This window comes from Neofelis nebulosa, chromosome 7 (assembly GCF_028018385.1).
Source record: "Neofelis nebulosa isolate mNeoNeb1 chromosome 7, mNeoNeb1.pri, whole genome shotgun sequence".
NCBI classification, from domain to species: domain Eukaryota; kingdom Metazoa; phylum Chordata; class Mammalia; order Carnivora; family Felidae; genus Neofelis; species Neofelis nebulosa.
The window spans coordinates 80,646,639-80,673,282 of NC_080788.1; the positions used below are offsets into that span (position 1 = coordinate 80,646,639).

Consider the following 26,644-nt stretch of genomic DNA (forward strand, 5'->3'; position numbering starts at 1 on the left):
TTCAACAAATATTTATTCAGGCTCTACCATAAAATGCTTTCAGGAAGGAAGGCTTTCACTGGCTTTAAATCCTTGGCCCAATTAGATGAGAAGAATACCAATCCCTCTGAAGAGTCTCAAATCCAAGGGTTTCCTGTTTGTGTGGTTCCTAAATACAAGTCCAACATTTTCCCTAAGTATCTCTTATCTCCCAAAACACCTCTAATTCACTTTTTAAAAACACTGATTTGAATATTAATTATAGATCAAAGGTAAAAACAGCACTTCCTAGAAAGCCCAGATACAACATACACACACACACACACACACACTTCATTTGCATACAGACTGACCACGGAGTTCTGCTTCTAGGAACTTAACAGTAAATAATGGGACAGATGATTCTTTCACATCATTCAGTGCCAGGCACTGTTCTAGACACCTGACATATAAGAGTAGGGGTGGGGAGGACAAGCAATCACTGCCCAAATGGTGTTTATACTCTTAGGTGATTTACTGGAACTTACTTACTTTATCTAATAAAGATGCTCCTGAAACTTTGTGTGTAAATAACATTTTCTCAATCAAAACATATTTTAAATTAATAAAGACAGCTGTACAGTATTTAATAAATGCAAAGTCTTCTTTCGGAAAAGAAAGGGCTTTTGGTGAAAAACGGACTTACCAAGATGACATCCACACATATATTTAAAACACTCAGTTTTTTAATATTTCAGGTTTCTAAAGAACACTATTGAGAACTGAACAAGAACAAAGTAGAGTGAAATTTTACTTTTAAGAAATTATTCTATGGAATTTTCTTATAGATTTATAGTATTGTATGTTTCTCATACTGCTTTTTAAAAGACGAAAATGGGGTATCTGTGTGGCTCAGTTGGTTAAGCATCCAACTTCGGCTCAGGTCATGATCTCACAGTTCATGGGTTCAAGCGCCACATCAGGCTCTGTGGTGACAGCTCAGAGCCTGGAGCCTGCTTCAGATTCTGGGTCTCCCTCTCTCTACCCCTTCCACACCCATGTGTGCTCTCTCTTTCTCTCTCTCTCTCAACCAAAAAAATCAATATTAAAAAATAAATAAATAAAAATAAAAGATGAAAATGAATGTGGCTATACAGAGAAACTATGAGGCCAGTGCTTATTGAAAAAAAGCAGGAAAATGGAAATTGTTAATTTTTTTTCAATTTTATTATTTGTTCACTGTGTACTTGCTAGATATATTTCATATGCAGTCTACCCAATAATGAATTTCAGTATTGGTTACCAAGTATAACAGTTCATTCTGCACCTTGTTTGCTTCAATTCATTTTTCTCTTTATTTTTTTTTAAATGTTTATTTATTTATTTCTGAGAGACAGAGACCGAGCACGAACAGGGGAGGAGCAGAGAGAGAAGAAGACACAGAATCTGAAACAGGCTCCAGGCTCCGAGCTGTCAGCACAGAGCCCAATGCGGGTCTTGAACTCACAGACCGTGAGATCATGACCTGAGCCAAAGCCAGATGCTCAACCGACTGAGCCACCCAGGGGCCCCTCATTTTTCTCTTTAAATACAGAGCAGAAATACCCCAAAACCTAAGCATTTATACTTTTCAATTTGAAAAAAAGCAAAGAATCCCTATAAAAACTATAATCTAATATTAAGAATATTATAGACAATATCAAAATATTAAAAGACAATATTAATCTTAGGAATATTAACAAATTCCAATAAATATATTATATATGTAAGTGGGAAAAATCTGCCAAGTTATACGCATAAAGATGTGAAAAACAAAAACAAAAATTGACTGACTCCTACATAGCCAGGAGTAGGGGCCAGGTGAAACATATGGTGATAAACCCATATACCAAATCTAGTCAGACATTAAAAAGTGGTGTCCTAAGCATTCTTTCTTATATTTATAGAGGAAGATATTGAATTAAAAGAATGATCTTATGAGTTGTGACTACAAGATGGTCAGGTAAAACTCCAAGAGGCTGCCAACACTCAATCACACATATTTAGTATTTGTAAGAATCTGCAGCCTTATGAGAAAGAAAGAACATAAAAAATGCACTTGTCTTTAGTACAGATACAAAAGGGATTCACCTATCTTAGGAGCTAAAGAAATTCAAAATCCAATCAAATGATCAATCTGGGTAGGAATCTAAGACTTTCCAGCATACAGAAGTAACAGATAAATTTTATCTAGAGGTGTAAGATACAAGACCACCCACCACCCCTTCCCTAAAGTTATGGCATCACTGACAGAAATAGAGTTCTGTAGTAATGATTAACAAAACCCCCAAGAATCCAACCCAAAAAAAAGCTGTGGGGTTTAAGCAACCTTAATCAAGCCAGAAAGATAATGGAAAAAATGTATATGAGAAGGGAACTCCACAAATTGTGTGGATCAAATAATTATTTCAGAAGTGAAAAAATATCTTTTAAACATGAGAGTATTTGAAATTAAATACTGAAGACTTTGAGAATCAAAACTATAATATCAATATTTTTGTGCATGTTATATACATATAATTAAGCAATTAATTTTGGTGTATGTGTATAACATTGGAACAAACAGGAACTTAAACTTTACCATATTTACAAGTTTCATTCACTTGATATATAAGAATTACTTAAAGGCATATAAAGATTTATCAAGCAGGTGATTGCAGTATTTAAAGGAAATCAAATGTATTAAATTTAGAAATGCAATTTAAAATGTCTGAAAGAATCTAAGTAATTGGGTTTGTAAAAGATACTAATAATTCTTCAAAGGTTCTTAAGTGTGACTATTAAAATCTGTGAAGTTTCCCTTGCCTTCGGCAACGCGTCTAGTAACAAGACATGCTTGCTACGGCCAGGGTCAAAGAGGTTGCTGCCTGTGTTCTCCCCTAGAATTTTGATGGTTTCCTGTCTCACATCTTTCATCCTGTCTTTCATCCATGTTGTGTATGATGTAAGAATGTGGTCCAGTTTCATTCATCTGCATGTCACCATACAGTTTTCCTAACACCATGTTAAAGAAACTGTCTTTTTTCCATTGGATATTCCCTCCAGCTTTGTCAAAGATTAGTTGGCCATATGTTGTGGGTCCATTTCTGGGTTCTCTATTCCGTTCCACTGATCTATGTGTATGTTTTTGTGCCAGTACCATATTGTCTTGATGACTACAGCTTTGTAGTAAAGCTTAAAATCTGGAATCGTGATGCCTCCAGTTCTGTTTTTCTGTGTCAGGATTGCTTGGCTATGCGGCATCTTCTCTGGTTCCATACAAATTTTAGGATTGTTTGTTGGCAAGGGAAACAAAAGAAGACATGAACTATTGGGACTTCATCAGGATAAAAAGCTTATTCACAGCAAAGGAAACAACGAACAAAACTATAAGGCAGCCTATGGAATGGGAGAAGATATTTGCAAATGACATACTGGATAGAGGGTTAGTATCCAAAATCTATATAAAGAACTTATCAAACTCAACACCCAAGAAATAAACAACCCAGTTAAGAATTGGGCAAAGATGTTAAAAGACACTTTTCAAAAAAAGACATCCAAAGGCTAACATCTGTTAGCCATGAAAAGATGCTCAACATCACTCATCATCAGGGAAATACAAATCAAAACCATGATGAGATACCACCTCACACCTGTCAGAATGGCTAAAATTAACAACACAAGAAACAACAGGTGTTAGCAAGGATGTGGATAAAGGAGAACCCTCTTGCACTGCTGCCAGGAATGCAAACTTGTGGAGCCATTCTGGAGAACAGTATGGAGGTTTCTCAAAAAACTGAAAACAGGGGCACCTGGGTGTCCCAGTTGGTTAAGCTTCCAACTATGACTCATGTCATGATCTCACAGTTCATGAGTTTGAGCCCCACATCAGGCTCTGTGCTGACAGCTCAGAGCCTGGTGCCTACTTCGGATTCTGTGTCTCCCTCTCTCTCTGCCCCTCCCCTGCTTGTTCTCTCTCTATCTCTCTCTCTAATATAAATAAACACTTAAAAATTAAAAAAAAAAAACTAAACTAAAAACAGAACTACCCTACAATCTAGCAATTGTACTATTAGGTATTTACCCAAAGGATACAAAAATACAGATTCAAAGGGGCATATGCACCCCAATGTTTCCAGCAGCATTACCAACAATGGCCAAACTATGGAGAGACCCCAAATGTCCATCAACTGATGAATGGATAAAGAAGATGTGGTGTATACATATACTATGGAATATTACTCAGCCATCAAAAAGACTGAAACCTACCATTTGTAATGACATGGATGGAGCTAGAATGTATTATGCTAAGCAAAATAACTCAAAGAAGGACAAATACCATATGATTTCACTCATACGTGGAATTTAAGAAGCAAAACAAATGAGCACATGGGAAGGGGGAATAAAGAGAAAAGAGGGAAACAAACTGCAAGAGACTCTTAAAGATAGAGAACAAACTGAGGGTTGATGGACGGAGGTGGGTGGGGTACGGGCTAAACGGGTGATGGATATTAAGGAGGGCACTTGTGATGAGCACTGGGTGTTGTACGTAAATGATGAATCACTAAATTCGTCTCCCAAAACCAATGTTGCACTGAATGTTAACTAAAATTTAAATAAAATCTGCTCAACTTAAAAAAAAAGTATAAATTACACTAGATACGCTAGAAAGATTAATATCTTAACCTGTAACTTTAACAACTTGAATATTAAATTCTAAAACCAAAATAAAGATCTGAAAAGTCTTTTCTCCACACAAAAACTACCCCCAAAGGCATTTTATATTTAAAAACTGACATAGAAAGACATACAATCAAATCGCCAAAATAAGGAAACACCTAAGTGTCCATCAATGGATGAATGGATAAAGAAGATGTGGAATATATACAAAACGGATTACTCAGCCAAAAACGAAGGAAATCTTGCCATATGTACAAACATGCATGACCTTTAGAATATTAAGCTAAGTGAAGTAAATCAAACAGAAAAAGACAAATACCATATGATTTCATTTACATGTGGAATCCAAACAACCAGTCAAACAAACAAACTCATCAATACAGAGAACAGATGGGGGGTGATTATCAGAGGGGAAGGGGGTGGAGGATGAATAAAATGGGTAAAAGGGATCAATTCCATGGTGACAAATGGTACCTAGACTTACTGTGGTGATCATTTTGTAATGTATGATAATATTGAATCATTATGATGGACACCTGAAACTAGTATGTTACATACTAATTTTATCACAATAAATTAATTAAAAGAGAAAAATAAAACTATGTGGTTGTGATAGTTATAGTAAATATAGAGTAAAAATTGTGAGTTTAGACACTTTCTCTGTTCTATCTCTATAAAAATTGATTAGGAAGAGACATCCAAGAGTCATCCAAAGAGATGCTGCATTCCTATGTTCACTGCAGCATTATTCACACAATAGCCAAGACACAGAAACAACCTAAGTGCCCATCAGTGGAAAAATGAATAAAGAAAATAGAATGGATACACACACGAGTGCCACACACACACACACACACACACACACAGAGGAAGATTTTTCCACCATAAAAAAGAAGGAAATCCTACCGGTAGCAACAACATGGACGGTCCTTGAGAACATTATGCTAAGTGAAATAAGTCCAAGGAAGACAAATACTCTATGATTTCACTCACAGGCAGAATCTAAAAAAGTTTAACTTCATAGAAACAGAGAACACAGTGGTAGTTGCCAAGGGCTGTGGGGTGGTTTGAAATGGGGAGATGTTGGTCAAAAAGGTACAAACTTCCAGTTATGAGATGAGTAAGTTCTGGGAATGCAATGTAAAACATGGTGATTATAGTTAACAATCATGTACTATATACTTCAAAGTTGCTACAAAGTAGATCTTAAATATCCTCACTATAAAATAGATTGCAATTATGTGAGGTGATGGATGTATTAAGTAATCTTATTGTGGCAATCATTTTGAAATGTATACAGGAATCAAGTCATTACATTGTATACCTCAAACTTACACAATGTTATGTGTCAGTTATGTCTCTATAAAGTTGGGAAGGAAAAATAAACCAGAAAAAACATAGTATCAGAAGAAAAGAGCAAATAAATCACACAGAAGTTATGATGAGCATCTTCTCTTGTAGAAAAAAAGTCTGATACTAAAATACTTTAAATCTGAGCAGTATGATCCACTTAGAGGCTTATCTGAATTCCTCACCTTTTCTCCAGTGAACCTGGCATATTAATTTCCTGTCACTGCTATAACAAACTACCATAAAATCAGCAGTTTTTAAAAACATAAATTTATTCTCTTCCATTTCTGGAAATCAGAAGTCCAAAGTCACTTTCCTTGGGCTAAAGTCAAGGTGCGGTTCCTTCTGAGCTCCTAGAGGAGGATCATTTTTCTCACTTTTTGAGCTTTGAGCTTTCAGTGTTGACTGTATTACTTGGTTCCTGACTCCTTCCTTGCATCAGTCCAGCCTTTTGTTTCTGTGGTCACATCTCCTACCACTACAACCCTTAATTCTCTTGTGTATGGACCCCAGCATTCCTTACCTCTTGACCCGTTTCCTCCAACTTCAAAGTCAACGATAGGGTATAGAGTCCCTCTCGTGGTTAGAATTTTCCTGCTGAAGTCTCATCTGTCTGACCTAACCTGGGAGATTCACCACTTTTAAGGACCCATGTGATTGGATTGGGCTCACCCAGTTAATCCAGGATAGTCTCCCTGTCTCAAAATCCTTAACTTAATCACATCTACAAAATAACTTTTGCCATAACATATGCAAATTCCAGGGATTAGAGTGTGGACATCTCTAAGGGTCATTATTCAGCCTATCAAACATGGTAATTTTGTAGTTTTCAAAATAAAAGAAAAACAATTAAGTAATTGAATTATAAAGTTATAATTTTCCATGTGGGGAAAATTCTAAATACAAATGATTATACAAAATCAAGTTCCTTTTCAAGTGGCTTTAGACCCATTGACTTGCATTATTTTTCAGAAGCCAGGATATTCAACATTATAATTTCTGAACCTATAATTCTTAATATTACTTCAGCAACATATTTATCAACAGAAACCAACTGAAGAGTAATAGGTATAATATGCATTTGCTTCATCCAGTCTATGCCTGGATATTTTCATCCTAAGAAAATAGGAGCTATAGCCCACACTCTATTATCTTGGGACACTACAATTTCCAAAATTTTATCTCCCTTATTTGCCTACCTGTTTTTTAAATAGAAAGCAAGTTTTCAGGGCACCTGGGTGACTCATTCAGTTAAGTGTCCAGCTTTGGCTCAGGTCATCATCTCACGGTTCCAGAGTTCCAGATCTGCATCAGGCTCTGCTCTGACATTGTGGAGCCTGCTTGGGATTCTCTCTCTCTCCCTCTCTCTTTGTCCCTCTCCCATTTGTGTGCATGCTCTCTCTCAAAAATCAACTTCAAAAAGAAGAAAGAAAGAAAGAAAGAAAGAAAGAAAGAAAGAAAGAAAGAAAGTTAGTTTTCTAAGTAATCAAGAGCATTTGTGCACAATATTTCTCTTTTTTTTCTAACCACGTTATTTTCTCCAGCACCCAGAATATAATAAAGTACAACTCGAAACAATGATAATGCTATCCTTCTGCATGTAAGTCAGTGTACTTTGCCTCTGTAATGGTTGCCATGGGTGCTGAAGCTTCAAGGAAGGCCTTTCCTGTTTACCTATTTGGATTAATAAAGGTATTGTGAAGTACCAAAATAAGCAAAATTATTTGCTGTTTGACACAATAAACATGTACTTATCTATCATAGTATCTTGATTTACATTGGTTGGAGAATGTAGACTTAAAATTACTTTAGATATTACATTCAAAGTGAGATCTAATGAATTAGTTAAATAAAATCAATTCTAAATGTTGGTTGTGTGTTCATCATTAAGTTATACAAAAACTTTTGATCACAGAGGATAACATTCAAACCAAAGTAAGCTTTATATTTGTTTCTGTTTTTAGCTCAAGACTCCATTTAGAAAAGTTGCTCAGTGACATGGCCAATATATATAATCGGATGACTCTTTCCATGAAATAAATTCTAGATGTAAGTTTTGCTTTTATCTTTAAATGTACAAGGATTTTTGGCCAAAAGACAATAAAATGTTTGCCCAAAGAAAGGTTTTTCTTTCTGTGTTTGCTTGTTTATTTTTAACTTAAAACTCCATCGTTTTTATTGGTAAACATCCACTCAAAAGGAATTCTAGAACAAAAACATCAATAGGAGGGTCCTGGATAAGTGGGCATATATGATCATTCCATTTAACGTAGTGTATTAACTCAGATCCACTCTACCAGTCCGTTTTCACTGCATGTTTACTTTTGATCCCTGTTCTTACCAAAGAATTGAATAAAAGCAAAGATTATGCAAGATTTGGTCTTTTATTCTTTGAAAATCTATTCAAGCTATTGGCTATACTTAATTATTCTAAATATCTCCATCCCAGGGTGACAACAGTTCATTCTACATCAATAAATAGAATTAAGGTCTGTCACAGAGAAGGGGTAAAAAGCCTTCTTGTATAGGAGCTACTCTGAAGCTAGTCAACTACTTCTTAGCACTGGTTATTTGGTAGAGAAGAGCTAGGCATGAACAACTCACCTTACTACTCCTCAAACAACAACTGATGGGTCCTACTAGTTAAAGATGAATTATCTCAAGATTAAGGCTTACAAAGGACAGTACTTGACTAACAGATATGTAGTAAATCAGATTTCTACTGTGGCTGGACAGGTCTGCTGCCTTTTGGTCAGCCAAGGGACTACTGGGAAGTCATATCAAAAGAGAATTCTCTTTGTAATTCATCCATTGTATTAAAGCTGAAAAAGTTCTAAATCTATCAAAAAGAGGCAACATTTCAGGCACCCTCCTCATCCATTAGGAATGAATAACTACTACACACTTCCCGATAGTCATGCGGGGCAGAAACTCTTAAAGTGTAACTGAATTATCAATACACTTTAGATTAAACCATGTCTGTCTATATAGACAACTACACTTTTGCAAAGCCTAAAGATAGTAAAAATAGTCTACAAGAGAAGTGTTGGCCTTAGTCCTGAACACAAGCAATGCAAAAGAGTGCAAGGCAAGTCATAATCTGGCATAGCCAGCAGGACTTACATGAAAACCTCCACGTGGCCTGTGATTACTCATCCTCAACCAGCGGGAATGAGTTTACCTCTGGGTGTGTTCATTCACAACTGATCAAAAAATAAGCAAACAAACACACAAAATTTATAGAAATAGAAAATATATCTGCAAAGCATAATCCTTAGCATAGGGCAATCCAAATACTTCTCAAATGAAAAACAACCACTGAAAGGCACTTTCTTAAGAATCTTGAGTTATTTTCTCAGAATCTCCTCAGAATCAATATAGTATTCAAGAAGAAATGATTCACTGATTGACACTGGTGGCTAATATTCTTTATATCCACTAGTCTTGAGCCACACTGATCAATACATGGTCTTAACATAATTATTTCTTCCAAGACACCTCAGTGCCCATATCTCCCTGGAAAAAAGTATTGTGAACCAAGGTAGGCCAATTTAATCAAACAAGTTAATTAATAATTAACTTTTTGGAAAAGTAACAGTGGTGTCTGAAAATTTAAAGATGGGTAAGGAATAACTATTCCCATATCCTCTTACCAGAGTATAATAAAAGCAAATTCATAACCTAATTCTGCTACACAGATATTTACTTAAAAAAAAAAAAAGAGGTGGGGTGTCTGGGTGGCTCAGTCGGTTGAGCCGACTCTTGGTTTTGGCTCAGGCGTGATCTCAAGGTTTGTGAGTCGCAGCCCTGAGTCAGGCTTTGCACTGTCAATGCAGAGCCTGCTAGGGATTCTGTCTCTCTGCTTCTCTCTGCCTCTCTCTTTCTCTCTCTCTCTCTCTCTCTCTCTCTCTCTCTCTCATACACATACATACACACACACACACACACACACACAAAATAAATAAACTGAAAATTTTTTTGAAATTAAAAAAGAAGACATATTAGTACAAGGGTGAGGTTTGTCTTAAAATATTTTGGCCATTTGGATATCTGTAATGGCCCTAATATCTCCAATAAGAGTCCATCTTTAATGTTGCTTACATTAATTATCAGTATAGGAGTGGGTATCTTGCCACTAATAAGAAAAGCATTGTAGTGGGGGTCTCCAGAATGACTAGATTTCTAGCTGACCACTACCTGGGATGTGAATTCCAGATGAAGGAAGTCTTCCAGACTAAGGAATAATTTAAACACATACATAAATAACATCACACAGTCAGAGCTGAAGTGTCTTTAAGTAAATTTCAGTGAACATAATAGGAATCTTAACATTGCCCCCTCCCCCACATCATTCCAAATTCTCTATACAAACCTACAGCCATCCCAGCCCTCTCTGTTCCCAGGATTAGCTATAGTGAAGTGAATAATATATTGAGGGATTTGCTTTCTACTTAGTAGTTATGCGACTTGGGGCGAATGATTTAGCCTCCCTAGTTTCCTCATCCTTAAAGTGGAAAGAAAATGTCTATCACAAAGGGCTACTATGAAAATCAGAGATGACAAATGAACAAAAAAAGAGCCAAGATACAGGCAGGCACACAGAGTACATGCCAGGAAGGTTTTGTTCCTGGAGGCTCCGCTCCGCTAGCCATTGTTACCATGAGGCCCAGAACCTTACAGAGCATGACCCAATGCTCCTGGGACAAGCTCTTCCTAAAACTCTCACATCAAGTCATCCTGGAGTTGCTCCTTGAACCTCTCATCTGTGACTGTGAAAACTTCCAGTGAGAACTACTCAACTTATAAAAAGCCACCTCCTAGACCTCTCCCCACTGCTATACCCGAGTTATATAGTAGGACCATTCCTGCTAACTCCAACCGCAGGTGGTCAGAGTTTCACTGTCACTGTCCTCTTCTGATCTCTGGTCCACTAGTCTCCTAATCCCACAGGCCTTGCCTACTATAGCCTGCTCAGGTCTATTCATCACCACGGATTAGAAGTCATCACCCAAGCTTAACTACCACTCCTCCAACCCCACCATTTCCCCCTACTCTTTCCTGCTTTTGACAATAGCAAAAGCTACAGTTGTTTGCCCTAGACCAATGATTTTGGTCAAGGGGCCTTGAGCCCCAGCATCACTGTTCTGAGGGTCTAACTGGACTATCCAATCTCTAAACAAATACAACTCTGTAAGTCACACATGTTCTTAGCAGCAGCTTTCCATATCCAGGGTGCAAACCAAACCTTTCAAAGGCACTGAATGCAAAGACTATACAGATGGTTCCTCGTGGCCAGTAGACTTCACTTTTCTGTAAAATGAGAAACATCCTCCTGTCCCAACCTAATAATCTATTTTCTTTAACAAACAAATCACCCTTAGATGTCTTCAATTCCTCCTATACCCTATGCCAGATTCCCTGGAGTCCTTATGTATGTTCCTCTCTGAAGGCTGGCCATGATATCCCAGCACTTTGAGAAGGATGTAGCCAGTTGGAGGTATTATAAGAACTCCTGGTCCCTCCCAAGATGCCTTGCCAGACCATGAGCAAGCCTAACGCCATTTCTCAAAATCTAAGGAGTTAAAATATGGGGGGAAAAAATGTTCATGTTTAATTGATAAAAACACTGAGACACAATGTCATGAATAAATATTTGACCTGGCCTAATTCAATCCATTTTTAAGGTCTCTGGAACTTAATTCAAGCACCTGAACTAGAACTGAAACCCTGGTCTATATTCTGGCAATAGTTATCCATTCAAGACCTAATGATAGTTCCATAATTATTCACTAGTTACTATATCATTAAGTATGACTTATTTAGACAAGCTAGGAAAAGATTTAGATTTTTTGGTATTTTCAAAACTGACGGTTTAAAAATCTTTAATAACGCTTTAACCTATTGGTTTAATGTTTTTTCTTTTAATTTTTTTTAATGTCTATTTATTTTTGAGAGAGAGACAGACAGACAGAGCATGAGTGGGGGAGGGGCAGAAAGAGAAGGAGACACAGAATCCGAAGAAGGCTCCAGGCCTGATGCAGGCCTAGAACTCACAAACCATGAGATCATAACCTGAGCCAAAGTCAGACACCCAACCAACTGAGCGACCCAGGCACCCCCAAAATTTTTACTTAAGTCAACTTAAAACATTTACAAAACATACATGAAAAGCAAACTGAATTAATGGTACATGGATTTCATATCTGAATACATTGTTGTCTCATTTGATGTGCAAATATGTTTTTGTCTACAACATATCTTATCAAATCAGGTTTTAATTATATTCAGATTCTTTTTATTTCATTTTTTATGAAAAAGTAAAGAGACTCAAATCTTTATTTAACATATTTAATACTCTTTTCACTGGATCTTAACTGTATTATTTTTGTGACGAACCTTGTATGCTGAAACAAGCTTCAAATGCTCAAGGTATGGCTTTTCTCCAACAATCTGAACAAACCAAAGATACCTATAATTTTTTTTACCCAAATAAGTTAGACAAGTTTCCTGCTAATAAAAACTATGTTTCTTTTATTAACATAACAATGTACTTGTCTATAGAGCTTTAGATTATCAATACCATTTATTAGGCACATTTATACCTTTTGCTCAATATTTTCATTATCACATTCATACTTTTCATCCATTTGATGATACATACGTACAAAAAAAGTGACTGCTGACAATTAGGGAAGGTGGAAATCAGAATTTTTTGAAATTATGCCTAAATACAAGCAAATTCAACAAATTCCTCATCAGTCAGTGCCTTAGACTAAAAGCCAAAGAACCAGGGAAGGGTACATATTTTTTCCCCTTTCACCAAAAAGTTGAACAAAATTCCTACATGATCACATATTTGAAAATCTAATCTTCATATTTGCCAACACTGCTAAGCTGCTGTATCAACTGACTAGCTTTAGCCAAATAAAACCTTTGTGCAACTTTGGAAGAAACTTCTACACAGGAAACTGTAAATTTTGACAGGCAAAACTGTGTCTTAATATGTGGTGTTTTTACACCAATTTCTTATACTCTATGACTATCTAAAATACATGCTATTTCATAATGGCTATAGGCGTAATATAATCAAAGGTTTTGTTTACTTAATTATCTTTTTTCTGTGTGAGACTAGAGAGTAAGAGCCAACATAATGTGGGTTCCTCTGCTGCAAAGTTACTTCAAGTGGTGCTGTCATTATTGATTTTTAATGGTAGAAAAATATTTGGTTGACAATATCAGAGAAATTCCTGGGGGAAATTTCACATATTCTTTTATATGGAAAAAAACTGAATATATGGGAGCAAAATAACCACTTTCTCTGTATCTAATTTCTATCAATACCAAAAAATTGATGCACATTTTTTGTTTTGTGTTCTACCATATTTCAACATTAAAAAAGGTTTTAAGAAACTGAAATCTCATTTTCAAAACCTCCCTAGAATAATGTTGAGGAAATTAAAAGGTGTGCACAATCTTTAAAAACACTCCTTTGCGGTGAAGGAGGGGTGGCACTTGGGTGGCTCACCTGGTTAAGCATCCAACTCTTGGTTTCAGCTCAGGTCATGAACTCATGGGTTCATGAGTTTAAATCCTGCACTGCAGAGCCTGCTTGAGATTGTCTCTCTTCCCTTCTCTCTGCCCCTCCCCCCGCTTGCTCTCTCTATCAAAATAAATAAATAAACTTTAAAAAAAACCACTCCTTTCTTTCACCTCTATTTCCACATTTGGACTTAGGTCTTTAAGATAAATCAAGGTGACTATAAAGGGTCAGAGGTCAAAAATATTAGTTATGCCCAACACAGAAAAACGAAGCAAACAAATATAAAAATAAAACAAAGAACTCTCATGTTATGATCAACTCCCATGAACTTCATTTTATCCACCTCTAATCGAATTTGGGTCCAGCCTTGCTATCTTGATCATACCAGTTTCTTGGTATAGCTTGAGAACTTATTCAATGTTTCCAGTCTAAATCACATACACATTTCATATAATTATCTCTTCTACTCTTCTTTAAAAGATGGATGGATACTTACTGATTGTGGTTGTCTAAAGGTTTTATAATGAAACATGGAATTCCATAAGAGGTAAGTGGTAGTTAGTGAAACGATTTTAAAAACACTTGGGACTGGCTCAGCAAAACTGCTAACTCAGTTTTTTCCCAGTAAACCTGCCTCTCATCCCCTCTACATCATCAGATGTAACAACTTAGAAAATAATCCCTAGATGCTAGTGTGATAGCAAAATGCAATCCCCCAGAGTCATTTCCAAGTCCCTTCTTCCTCCTATCAAGGGTAGATTTGCAAAGGAATTTTCAATTTCAGTCTTGAGGACCAGAATTAAGAATCATTATGTTGCCAAATACTATACCCTTACCTATTTTATTTCCCTTTTTTTCCAAATGAAATATCATTGGAATTACACTTGCAATTGAAAAGGTATTAAATCAACTTATCAAAAATAATAAAAAGCAATGAAGATGTGCTATAGTTTTATCAGCGTGTGCTTTTACATTTAGCAACAAATTACTCCTTGAGGAATTCTGAGAGATTGAAATTTCAGAAGCAGTTACAAAATGCAGGTACTCTAAGATCTGCCCTATTATACAGGGCAGAGGAAAAATGTTATCAAAGCCTTACATTTATACTGCTTTTTAACACTATAATTTTATTTATATGTTAACATAAGAATAAAATAATAAAGTACATATTTCTTTTGCTATAAAGACAGTATACTGTCTGTAAAGTCTTAAAATATCAATAATACTATTTAATTTATTAAAACCTATTTGCCAGGCAGTATATTTAATTCTTTATATATATTATCCTTAATCTTCAAAGTAATCTTAGATAAATTGTAACCATACATTCAAAGGTACAAATTTGTTTGTACTGTCCAGTAATGTCATTAAGTCATTCATGCATAAACTGAAGACATATATACAATCACCTCACCAAAAAAAAAAAAAAAAAAGTAATAATAATTACCAAATAAAGGTTTATATCTCCCTTAATAACTGTGATAGGAGTCTCTTGATATGGAGCAACACAGTTATTAAGTATGGGGCAAATTTTCAAACCTTACTAAGAATTTTCCAGCCCCATACCTACCGCCAACTCCCACTCCCACACACACTATAGATTTCACAGAAAATTCTTTCAAATTTATCTCAATCCTGGATCTAAAGGCCCACATTACTTCATATATTGTCAAAATAACCAATCATCCAATTCTTAGAATATTCTAAAATATCTTGTATTATATAAAATATTATAGAATATTCCCCTTGTGGGGTGCCTGGCTGGCTCAATCAGAAGAGAATATAATTTTTTATCTCAGCGTTGTGAATTCGAGCCCCATACTGGGCATAGAGATTACTTAAATAAATAAAATTTAAAAATTATATATATTCTTGTGAAAACTGTTAAATAGCATACCCCTATAAGAAAAGGTTTTCACTTCTGCACATTGATATAAAATATAAAGCAGAGTTTCTCTTTGGATTATGAGCTATGTAATGAGGCCTCACTTTTTGCAGCCTATAATACACAGAGAAAACAATATTTCAGCATCTGAAGGCTATACATGGAAAAGTACACTTTTAAAAATATTATATAAAACACTTACAAACTTAGATAATAAACTGATATGTATATATGTAAATATTACATATATATATGCAGTACATAAGTATTACATATATACCAAAATATAATCCCATTAAACTACTAAACTTGGGAAGAAATTATAATTTTAAATATATAGTATTTAAAGTTACATTAAGAACCACTCAGTGAAATGACAACTTCTATACTTCATCATTAAATTGGAAATCATAGAATACATACAATAATGACAAATGTGAAATCTGAATAAAAAGTGTACACCTAAGACCCAAACACCATCATTAGCTTAAAAGGATTTTGTTGTTCCACATATGTTGGGCTGGTCAAGCAGTTAATTATTTCTAACTTAATCTGTGTAGTAGAATAGCTAAAATCACAATAAAGATAAAAATGACACTGTTAAGAGAACAATTTGCAATTAAGAAAGTGAAACAATTACAAGTATAGCAAATCTGCTCTCAAACCAAAACACTAGTCTTGGTTACTCCTTTAGTGAGCTACCTCCTATAAAATCTCCCTGTTTAGTTTCTCTTGTCAGATAAATGTCTGTATATAAACTGGAACTATATGCCAAGAGTCTTACTGAAGGTATTACCCCATTTTAGCAAATTCAAAAAGGAAATATGAGTCATCTTTCTAATAAGATAATAACCAAAATGAATGGATAGTCATATTAATTAGATCTCATATCCCTAAATTAATACTGCTTGTTTAAGAAAAGAGTATGTGTGTGTGCAAGTGTGTGTGTAGACAGATAAACAGAGAGATAATACACTATGAAACCACACTAATTCTTCCTTTAGAATACTGTTCTTGCCTCAAAACAATTCCTTCTTAGTCTATACAGTCAAGGTTCCTTTGTTGGTAGAAAGTAACAGTGTTTCAAAGAGAAGTCAATTACTGGTGTTGTTTTTGTTTTTGTTTTTGTTTTTTTACCTTCCAGGAAACAATAATCATGTACACTAACAGAATGCATGTCTTTATATACAACCAGCCTTCAAGGTTACATGCTTGCAAAGTAATGAAACAAGCATAATGTAAGTGAAACCTTAGGCTAATACTTCCAAAGGAAGGAATAACATCTTATATATTTAAACATTGTTACATACAGAAGAGCAAGACTAGATTTTTGACCTAAACTAAAAGATAAAAGAAATAATTCCTTAGCTATACAATTCAGTATATACTTGGGTACATTCATCTTAAATGCTAAATTACCATCAAAATTTTCAAGTGCAATCAAATGTTTGCCAATTTCCAAACCTACATAATCAAAGAAAAACTATACTCTAAACTCTAAACAATAACAAAAATAACTTTAAAGAGGAGTTTCTCAGGGACACAATCTCTCTTATTCAGCCCTAAAAACCTCAGATGCACACCCCACAAGAAATGTCGATGAATGTTGCTTAAATAAATTGAATTGTCATCTAGTACTTCCAAAGATTTAAGCTAGCCTGATGTCTGTTAGTATTAGTACTTAGAGAACTCTCAAACAAATTGTATAAAAACCCTTCTCGAAAAGTTTATGAAACAATGAATGTGGAGGGCTCAAAAACTCAGGAGAACCGTCTATTGTAAGCTCCACATGGCTCCAGTCTACATTATAAACTGTAAATCACTTCAAACTCTCAGCTCTCTCCTAAAACATTCATTTCCCTCCCTCCCTCTCTTTTTTCCTCCTGTCATCCTTCCTCGTGGTTGATATTTCCAGCAAGTACTTAAGAGAACCTGTCCTCGTGGTTGATATTTCCAGCAAGTACTTAAGAGAACCTGAAACAAGGGACAAAGGACCTCCTCTCATTTCCTTAACTCAACACTGACCTGTCTGCCATTTCTACTGTCACAAGGCAAAGAGATCCCTGCTATCCTGTGATGGATATTCAGGCCTCTTAATCACGTTTCTGCCTTGGGTGATAATGTACCTCAAGACAGATGATGGAAGACAGATAAATGGAAATTTTCCAGTAGAGACCCACCATCCAGTATTTACCATCCAGTATTTACAGCATTCTGTATATAAACAGCCCTCAAATCCACATCTCTAAACTGAATTCTTCGCCATAAACTTTAAGAAAGAGAAAGAAAGAAAGAAAGAAAGAGAAGAAAGAAAGAAAGAAAGAAAGAGAAGAAAGAAAGAAAGAAAGAAAGAAAGAAAGAAAGAAAGAAAGAAAAGAAAAGAAAAGAAAAGAAAAGAAAAGAAAAGAAAAGAAAAGAAAAGAAAAGAAAAGAAAAGAAAAGAACAAGGGAGAACTTTACCTTGGTTATCCCAAGCCATTAAGCTTCTCAAACTCTTGTTTTAGAAAAAGAAGAATTACAAGAGTAAATACAAAAGGAAGGGATTCCCCTTATAAATCAGCCACCAAGGCTGATGATTTTTCCCTTTCTGGTACTATTCCAGGTCTCTCCCCCAGTGTTGGCTCAGGTCTCAAATAGTTCATGACTGAACTCCAGTTTTCTTTCTACCATAACATTTTTGGCATTCTAAAACATCTTCCACGCAGCAAATCCATCTTTCTTTGGTTTGAGATCTCTATGTGGAAGATTACTGAGGCTTCTACTAACTTGAGTTCATTTTAATTTCAAGGCCTCTTCACAGTTGTACTTTCTCTAAATACCCTAGTCCCTACCCTGGGGCCAGAGGGCCTGCTGCATTCCATAGGTACCTGTAGCTTCTGTCCCTTTGCACTCGTATCATTCCCTCCATATAACATCCTGAGTGAGATGTGGTAGCTCCTGAGACAAATGGAATTTACTCTCCATTCAAAATCCCAATCCCAAACCTCTGGAACCATACATGTTTCTCCCCATCCTAAACTCCATCGAGGGGGTAGGGTGGGTGTTGTAAAGCTGGTCAAAAATAGTTTGCCCATATTAATCTGACTCAATGTGAATATTCCCTAACACTCTATCACTTGCTTTAGAATTTAGGTAAATTAAAATTCTATACAATTGCATTAGCTTTTTTGAGAAATTTTATTATACATGGTTTTTATGCTTATCCGGTAATGCTCCTTAGTTAACTGGTTTGCACCCTAATGGAGATTGTCGCACTAAGGGAAGTCTTACAATGCCTAGGACAGTGCTCCTGTTCACCTGCAACAAATACCCTGTAATACTGATGAGGAGACACATGACAGGACACGTACCTGAATTAGAATTTGTCATTTACATGGAAGTTGAAAAAGACTGCGAGTTATATGTAATAGAAAGTGTCACTACATTCAATAACCAAAAATTCTTGACACTCATTGTTGCCTTAGCGCACCTCCAGAACTTTTACAAACTTCCTAGATTACTGATTTTTCCCCAGGGCTTTTCCTCATATCCTTGTGCTACATGCCACAATTAACAACACTCAGGTTTAGCAATCTGTCCTCCAAATACTTTAAAGAAAGCATTCAGTGATTATTCAAGTGACTTTTATAGGGCAAGGATTAGCCAGTCCTCCAGGGTGGAAATTTAGCACCTGTATAGACTTCTGTTCCCACCCCCTAAACCCTGCCTGTTTATACTAAGACTGGCGCCATGCCCCTTCTCCTTCACACTCTTAATCACCCTTTTCCATGCAACATCACTCTGGATGGCTACAGAAACCTGAAATTCAAAATTGCACTACAAACAGTTGTGGGCAGGGTGGGTCCCTTCCCCGGGTGGCCTGGCCCAGGATAATGGCCCCTTTTCCAACCTGCCTTTTGTGACCGCTGTCCAGAGTCCCACAGGGACGGCCAGCCTCGGAGCGCCCCTAGGCGCACCCCCACCACTTAAAGGTCTGTGCCTCTACTTCAATGCCCTACTATCAGTGCCTCAGGGATGCCGATCAAAAAGGCTGCAACTTCCAGATTTTATCGTTGAAAATTTTGCTTTCACGTTCACACAAAGGTAGGACTAAAAAACACCACAGGGAGGTGAGCCGTTGAGATCTGGTCAGTTGTTTTCACAGCTGGCCGAGTCAATCATTCCCTCTTAAAAGCTTATTTGACAGGTGAGAAATTCCTCATCTCTAGATCATTCCAGGAACTCCTCAGCATCGGTCCGAGCTGGGAGAGGGGCCTGAAGAGGAAGGGAGTGGTGCTGAAATCGTGTTGAGCGTGTCCCGGGGGAAAACTCTGGTACGGGAAGGAGGATTCTGGCGCCAGGAACGTGCTGGTCCAGGGTCCAGAGGGAAGGGCGGGGGCGCGGAGGAGGGGGAGCAGGGAAGTCTTAAGAGGAGGGAGAGGCGCTGGGAGACATGAGCAAGCAACATACCTGGAAATGTCCCGAGAGGACTGGAAATGGGTGAGGAGGATGCGGACTGCAGAGATACCGGGAATGCAAGAAGACGGGGCAAAGGGAGAACCGGACAACGGGGAATGCAGTGCTTCGGCTGCCGGCGTCCAGCCCTGGCCGGTGCCAGACCCTTCCCGAGCGCCGGCGAGGCTGGCTCCCGGCCGAGCCCCCGGAGCCGGAGAGTTGGCGCGGCGAGGGGCGACCGGACGGGCAGCGCCCCCTGTACGGCGCCTTACCTTCTGGTCGACGATGGAGCAAGCCATCTCGCGGACGTGCGCCAGGCTGTAGTCCCCGGACGAGTCCTGCAGCAGCAGCACCGGCTCGCGGCTCAGGCCGATCTGCAGATGGAAGGAGATGCCCCCGGCCGGGGCCGCGACGGGAGCCAGGAACGGGGCTGGCCCCGGGCCGGACCCCGGCACCAGCGCCGCGGCGGCCGCCGCTGCCGCCGCCGCCACGGGCAGCAACGGGCTGGGCGGCCGCAGGACCGGAGGGGCGCTCATCGCGCGGCGGGGCGCGCCGAGGGTCGCGGGGCCGAGCAGCCGAGGGCGGGGGCCGGCGGAGCGGCAGCCGAAAAGTTTTGCCGCCGCGGAGTCGGGAGCTTCTGTCTCCGAGAGCCGAGGCGGAAAATAAAAACTTTCCGGAAAAGTCCCCGCGCGGGGGGAGGGCGAGAGGATGAGGAGCGGGAGGGGAGCGGGGGAGGGAAAATGGCTGAGGCGGGAGGGCTGCGCCGCCGGGAGCGCGGGCGCCGCACGGGGGAGGCGCCGCCGCCGCCGCCGCCGCCGCCTTGGAGCAGCCGCCGCGCGCTCGCGGGGACGGGGCGGCGGGTCAGCGCGGCCCGGGCGCCGGGCGCCAGGCGGAGGCGGGGAAGGGGGCGCGAGGGGCGGGGAAGGGGAGCTGGAGGCGGGCACTGCGGAGACACCACCCGGCGGGCGCCGGAGCCGCAGGAGCAGCGGCCGCGCGGCCGCAGTAGCCGCAGGGTGCCCGGTCGCCGCCCCCTCCGCCCTAGGTTCTCTGGGCCTGAGCCTCCCCGAGCCGGGGCAGGACTGAGCGGCGGGGCTCGGGGCCGCCTCCGCGGCCGTGGTCCGTACTTCCCTACCCGGACTCCGGTCTCCGCTGGTCCGGCTGCCCCGGGGCTCAGACGGAGGGGACGGAGTGCCTCTCCTCCGACCCGCTTCCCCGCGCCGCCGGCTTCCCCCGTCCCTGCCACCAGTTCCAAATACCCCAATACAGCGCACTTCTACCAGTGGAGTGACCTGTGATGGACCGAAGAATGCCAGCCCTGCGGCTTCCCGTGGGTCGTACCTTCTAAGCGTCAGGGAAAAACAAAATAGAGGGTCCCCAGAAACCCACTTACATCCCGCCTCCTTCTAGGACCCCTTGGGTTTCTTGCCAAAGAGGGTAGGAAGCCCGTCCACGGAAATGTATTTAAACCTGTCAATACGTTTTTTGGCTCTGACACACCCCGGTACCCGACCCCACCTACTCCACCGCAGCTCCCAGATATACACAAGTGGCTGAATTTCAGAAGAGACAGTCTCTTCTGAAAGAGCAGGCATTGTCTACATAAAGGCGGGAGAAACGTCTGATGTGGCCTCTTTCTCTTCACCTTATTCTCTGTGTCTGGCACTTTTATTTCTGGAGCCTCAGAAACCCTGGTTTTTTTCTTCCCCCATCATTCTGAAGTCTGTTTTGTAGGAGTGGTGCTCCCAGCCTCACCCAGCGCCACCACCAAGACTAGCAGCACCGTCAAGGTTGGGCACCCTCTGCTCTAATTTGGGTAGTTGTTGGTTGTTGTTGTTGTTGTTTGTTTGTTGTTTGTTGTTGTTGTTGTTGTTGTTGTTGTTGTTGTTGTTTTGACGGGGGGGGGAGATAGGTGCTTCCCAATCTTTGGGGATGAATTCTAATCTTTTCCCCCCACCAGGACGGGCTTCGGTTGTGTGACTGTGCAGGTGCACAGGGCCCTGACCTCAGAAGAGCTCTGCTGGGTGTAATGCTCAGCCACAATGGTTTGCTGCCTGTCAGTATCTTTGAATTATTCATAATTTTTTTCATTTTGCAGTGGGCCGGGCAGATTATGTAGCCCACTTCTCCAGTATTCCCCTTAGACTGCACAAGTGGGCATACCACATACCCAAGCAAACCAGTATGCATGTTTTCAACTGTAGTCAGTTGCATTTTTTTCTATTTGGTTCTATGTCTGTCCGTCTGTCTGTCTTGATCTCTGTTTCTGGCCAGGACAGAACATCGAAAGTTGGTTTCCTGTTAGATCCTTGTTCCCAGGGTTAGCAAGGGAGCCTTGAATGTCCCCAGTGACGCTGTATCTCATTCACTGCTCTAGAAGAAATTTGAATTTATTCTCTCTGGATTTGATGGTGTGATAAGGTCTACCTGTGTGCACTGACATTTTCCCTGCTTCCTTACTTATGAACTGGTTCTCTTCATCCATGGTAGAGTGTAATTTTCCTAATATGCCAGATTCAGCTAAAGTAGGAGAATGGTGGGATTATTCTTGATACAATGCTGTTCTGATTTCTCAAGGAAGTTTTTTTTTTAATGTCAGCATGTTTCATTTTCTTTTAAAATTTGAATTAAGTATTCCCACAATTTTCTACTACCAGAAAAAAGTTTGCTGGTCAGTTTACAAGGTACTTACCAAAAGCTAATTTAGCTTGAGATTCAGGAGAGCTGAAGACATTCATGTTTTATAGATAACACAACAAAGTATTAAGCCTTCTCTGTGTCAGGCACTATACCGGCACAGGTATACAACGGTGAAGACAGACGAAGTCCCTGCTATATCAGACCACATTTTAAAAGGAAAGAAAAAAGGAAAACAATAAATTAGATTATTTCTGATAATCATTAGTTGCAATGATTATAAATAATGCAATAGTAATGAGTGACTTGTGAAGGGATAGCAGACCGAGAAACACGACTTTGAACTAGGCATAAGAGGTTTCACTGAGTTTACATTTGAGCCACAACCTAGTGATGGAAAGAGGCCAGTCTTAAGAATATCTGGGTTAATCACACTCTAGGTATAAGGAAGAGTTAGCATAAAGAATATAATATGGGAATGTACTTGGTGTTTTCAAGGCCCAGAAGAAGGATAAGTGTATGGGATGAGGTCAGATGGCTGGTAGAAGCCAGATCACAAAGAGTCTTGAAAGTAAAGAGATTTTATTCAGGTGTACTGACAAACCACTGGAAGGTGTTAAACCAAGGAGTACGATATAATTAGCATTTTTTAATGCTAATGCACTCTGGGGGTGCCTGGGTGGCTCATTTGGTTAAGCAGCTGACTCTTGATTTCGGTTCAGGTCATGATCTCAGGGTTTGTGAGTTTGAGCCCTGGTCTGCATTATTAGCACAGAGCCCACGTGGGGTTCTCTTTCTCCTCTCTCTGCCCCTCCCCCACTTGTGTGCCCTTGTTCTCTCTCTCTCTCTCTCTCTCTCTTTCTCTCTCTCTAAAACTAAATAAATAAAATTTCCAAAATAAATAAATAAATGACCACACTCTGGCTACTATATATAAGAGAAAAGAATCCAAGCAAAGACACCAGGACTTGCTCTTGTCCAGTCTAGAAATACTACTGGCTTGGATGGTTACAGTCGTAGTACAGATATTAAGAAACAGAAAGATGCAGGCTCTATTTTGGAGGCAAAACTGAAGGTCTTGCTGATGAATCAGGGTTATAGGGAGAGACCAGGAGAGTTATGAAAGATTCCTCAGTTTCTTAGCAATTAGCCTATTGGTGGTGCCGATGATGGAAATAGAGAAGATACAGAAGAAGTAAGCTTTGGGAGAAATAAGATTTCTGCTTTGACCATGTTGAGTTTGAGATATCACCAGATATTCAACCTGGAAATAATAACTACAGCTGAATAGTTGATCCCAGAGTTCAGGAAAGAGAATAGGGCCAGAAACACATTGGGAAATCAGCAGTATGGAGAAGATATTAGATGAGATCTCTAGAGAGAAAGGGCTTAGGGCATTCATCAGTTACATGATACTTAAAGGCACTTAGATGTCCTACTTAGGAAGAAAGTAAACTAGGTAAATAACTGTTATTTATACTCTGGTTTCTCAGTAGTATGAAAGATTCTCATGGGGTGTTGGACATTATTGAGAAGGAGGCAGGACAGGAGAGAAAATTCTAAAGAAGCCCTGAATAATTAAAATTAGTTTTAAGAAGTTGATAAATTACTGAATGGAAAAGAATGAATAAAGAGAAACAAGAAAAAAAATTAAACAACTGGAGCTCCCCATAAGAAGCAGAAAATTCACATGGACTTGGTAATTGCAATTTTCTGTGGCAGACACCGGAGATCTGACAGTTTGCCAACTGCTACCCACTCTTGCTGAATGCAGAGAATGAGCAATAGATAATGTCTGCAAGAAACCTGATATGTATCTCCATGACTTCAAAATAATACATAGAAAACTTGAAGGGTTTTTAGAGAATTCAGTGCTTTTAATCCCTTCTGGATGTTTGGACTTTGGAAAAGAATAGAGGATATAGAAAATGAATAACTGTTTATACACATTATATACATGAAGTGGGATTTCATTGTTTGAATTATGGGTAACATTCCTGGAACAATGGGACTTCCAGCAGTGTTGGGAATACTATCTTAGAAAAGAAGGTTCAATACCCTAATTAGGCCTCCATGTAAAAGTGATTTGGGTATGGAGAAGTATATGGAGGTACTTACAACCATTTCCAGAGATAAATGCTAATTCTGTAGGATATTCTCTAAAAGAGGGATGCATATTGAAATAATTTTGAAAATAACTGCACAAATTTCACTTTTTGTTATAGCTTATAAATTAAATTAGCATTTAAATTCCCAATACAAATTAGCATTTAAAGGCACTGAGAACTCCTACAAAAATTTTATTTCATTTAACCCAATACTTTCTAGATATTTTTGACCTCAGAATCCCACCTCGTTTGTTACTATTATTGTAGTTTTTTATCATGTAGCATATCTTAACATTTCATATAGCTGGTGTTCCACAGAACACCCTTTGGGAAACAGAGTGCTATATAACAAATGTAAAAGAAATTAGGTTATAAGTTGAAGGTAAAGAACATTTCTCTGATAATTAAAAGCAGATACTTTGAAGAAGAGCATGCATGTCAAAAACAGATGCATAATATTGGGAGTGTCCACTAATTCACAATTAATAATCAGGAAGAGGATCAAGAATAATCTGACTTGAAGGGAAGTCAGTCTGGAAGCACTATATGCTTTGTCCAGAAGATATGGACAACAGAGAAAGAAAAGTGAGCAGAAAAGACATGCAGTTCTATACCTGAAAGGGTCTTATCCTCTGGAACAACCATTTTACAGCCTAAGAAACTGAGGAACAGAGAAATTATATACCAATGTGGAAATGAGAAATTGGAAAGAGAAAGTATGGTACCAGGCTGTTCTCCTTTTTATATAATTGAACACTGGAAGTTGTAAGCATAAGGATAAAGATAATGGATGGATAGATGATAGATGATTAATATATATGATAAAAACATTTTATATTGCTTAATAGTGTTCACAAATTACAGTCTGTAAGATCAGGTTAAATAAGGATAATGTGACAAAACTGGCACAACAGAAAAACAAGTTCCTGTTGGAGACACCAAACATATAGACATCTGCCAAAAATCTTCTAAAACCTGAGCATTTGATAAAATCTTGCCTATCTTGCTAATATTTTCATGGGAAATAAAAAAGGGGGGGAACATGTTTAGTTCATCAAGAAAAAAATAAAATTGATCTGTTCTTTAAGAAAGCAGATTTTAAAAATTCAGAGAAAAAACAGGTGGGATTGTAGAGTTACAGACCCCAAAAAAGACAGGAGGCCTTTGAAGACAAGCTTTCAACTATAAAATCATAATGATCCAGGTGAGGAATAAACTCAGACACCAATGTGACCACATGTTAACTTCTAGATGAATATAGATCTGCAAAGAGAATGAACAAAAATAGATACAAGTTATATGAACAAGAATACAAATAAATAAAGATTATTTTAACCTAAAAGCAAGTACTTGCTGTACCTAAGAATGCTGTTTTGGACACACCTGACTGGCTTAGTCAGTAGAGCCTGTGACTCTTAATCTTGGGTTGGGGCAGTGAGTTCAAGCGCCATCTTTGGCATAGAACTTACTTGAAAAAAAAGTGTTAGGTTTTTAAACACTCTCCCACCCCTTAATAATTAATTTACAGGCAAAAATTGAATTTTCACTTTAATTTTTACTTATGAGAGATTAAACATTTTAATGTGCTTATTGGTCACTTGTATGTTTTCTTTCTGAATATTTTCCTTCTCTACACGTTAATAAATGAGAGATTGTCATATACAAAGAATGTCATTCCTGGGACGCCGGGGTGGCTCAGTCGGTTAAGCGTCTGACTCTTGGTTTCAGCTCAAGCCATGATCTCACAGGTTCATGAGTTCAAGCCCCACATCAGGCTCTGTGCTGCCAGTGCAGAGCCCACTTGGGACTCTCTCTCTCTCCCTCTCTCTCTGCCCCTCCCTCACACGTGCTCTCTCTCTCTCTCTCAAAATAAATAAATAAAATTTAAAAAAATAAAATTTATTGTGCAAATATTGAAGCTTTTACTTTGCACACATGCAAAATACCTATGTTTACATTTTTGTTATACCATTTTTTTGTTGTTGCTAGACTTGATTCCCAGAACATCATTCCTTCCTGGACAATAATTACTTTGAC

The 26,644-nt window shown here is 38.7% G+C and overlaps 1 protein-coding gene across 3 annotated transcripts in view; it reads right to left on the minus strand.

Moving 5' to 3' along the window:
• Positions 1 to 20,565, minus strand: part of PRKD1 (protein kinase D1) — a 335,451-nt gene extending 314,886 nt beyond the window's left edge. For 2 of the 3 annotated variants that reach the window (XM_058738713.1, XM_058738712.1), the window contains exon 1: positions 20,138 to 20,565. In XM_058738713.1, coding sequence (XP_058594696.1) covers positions 20,138 to 20,401 — 264 coding nt within the window. In that variant the 5' untranslated portion in view covers positions 20,402 to 20,565. Of the gene's footprint in view, positions 1 to 19,880; positions 20,095 to 20,137 lie in introns of those variants that run through there. The other variant, XM_058738714.1, reaches the window with a different exon arrangement.
• Between the last annotated feature and the right edge of the window lie 6,079 nt (positions 20,566 to 26,644).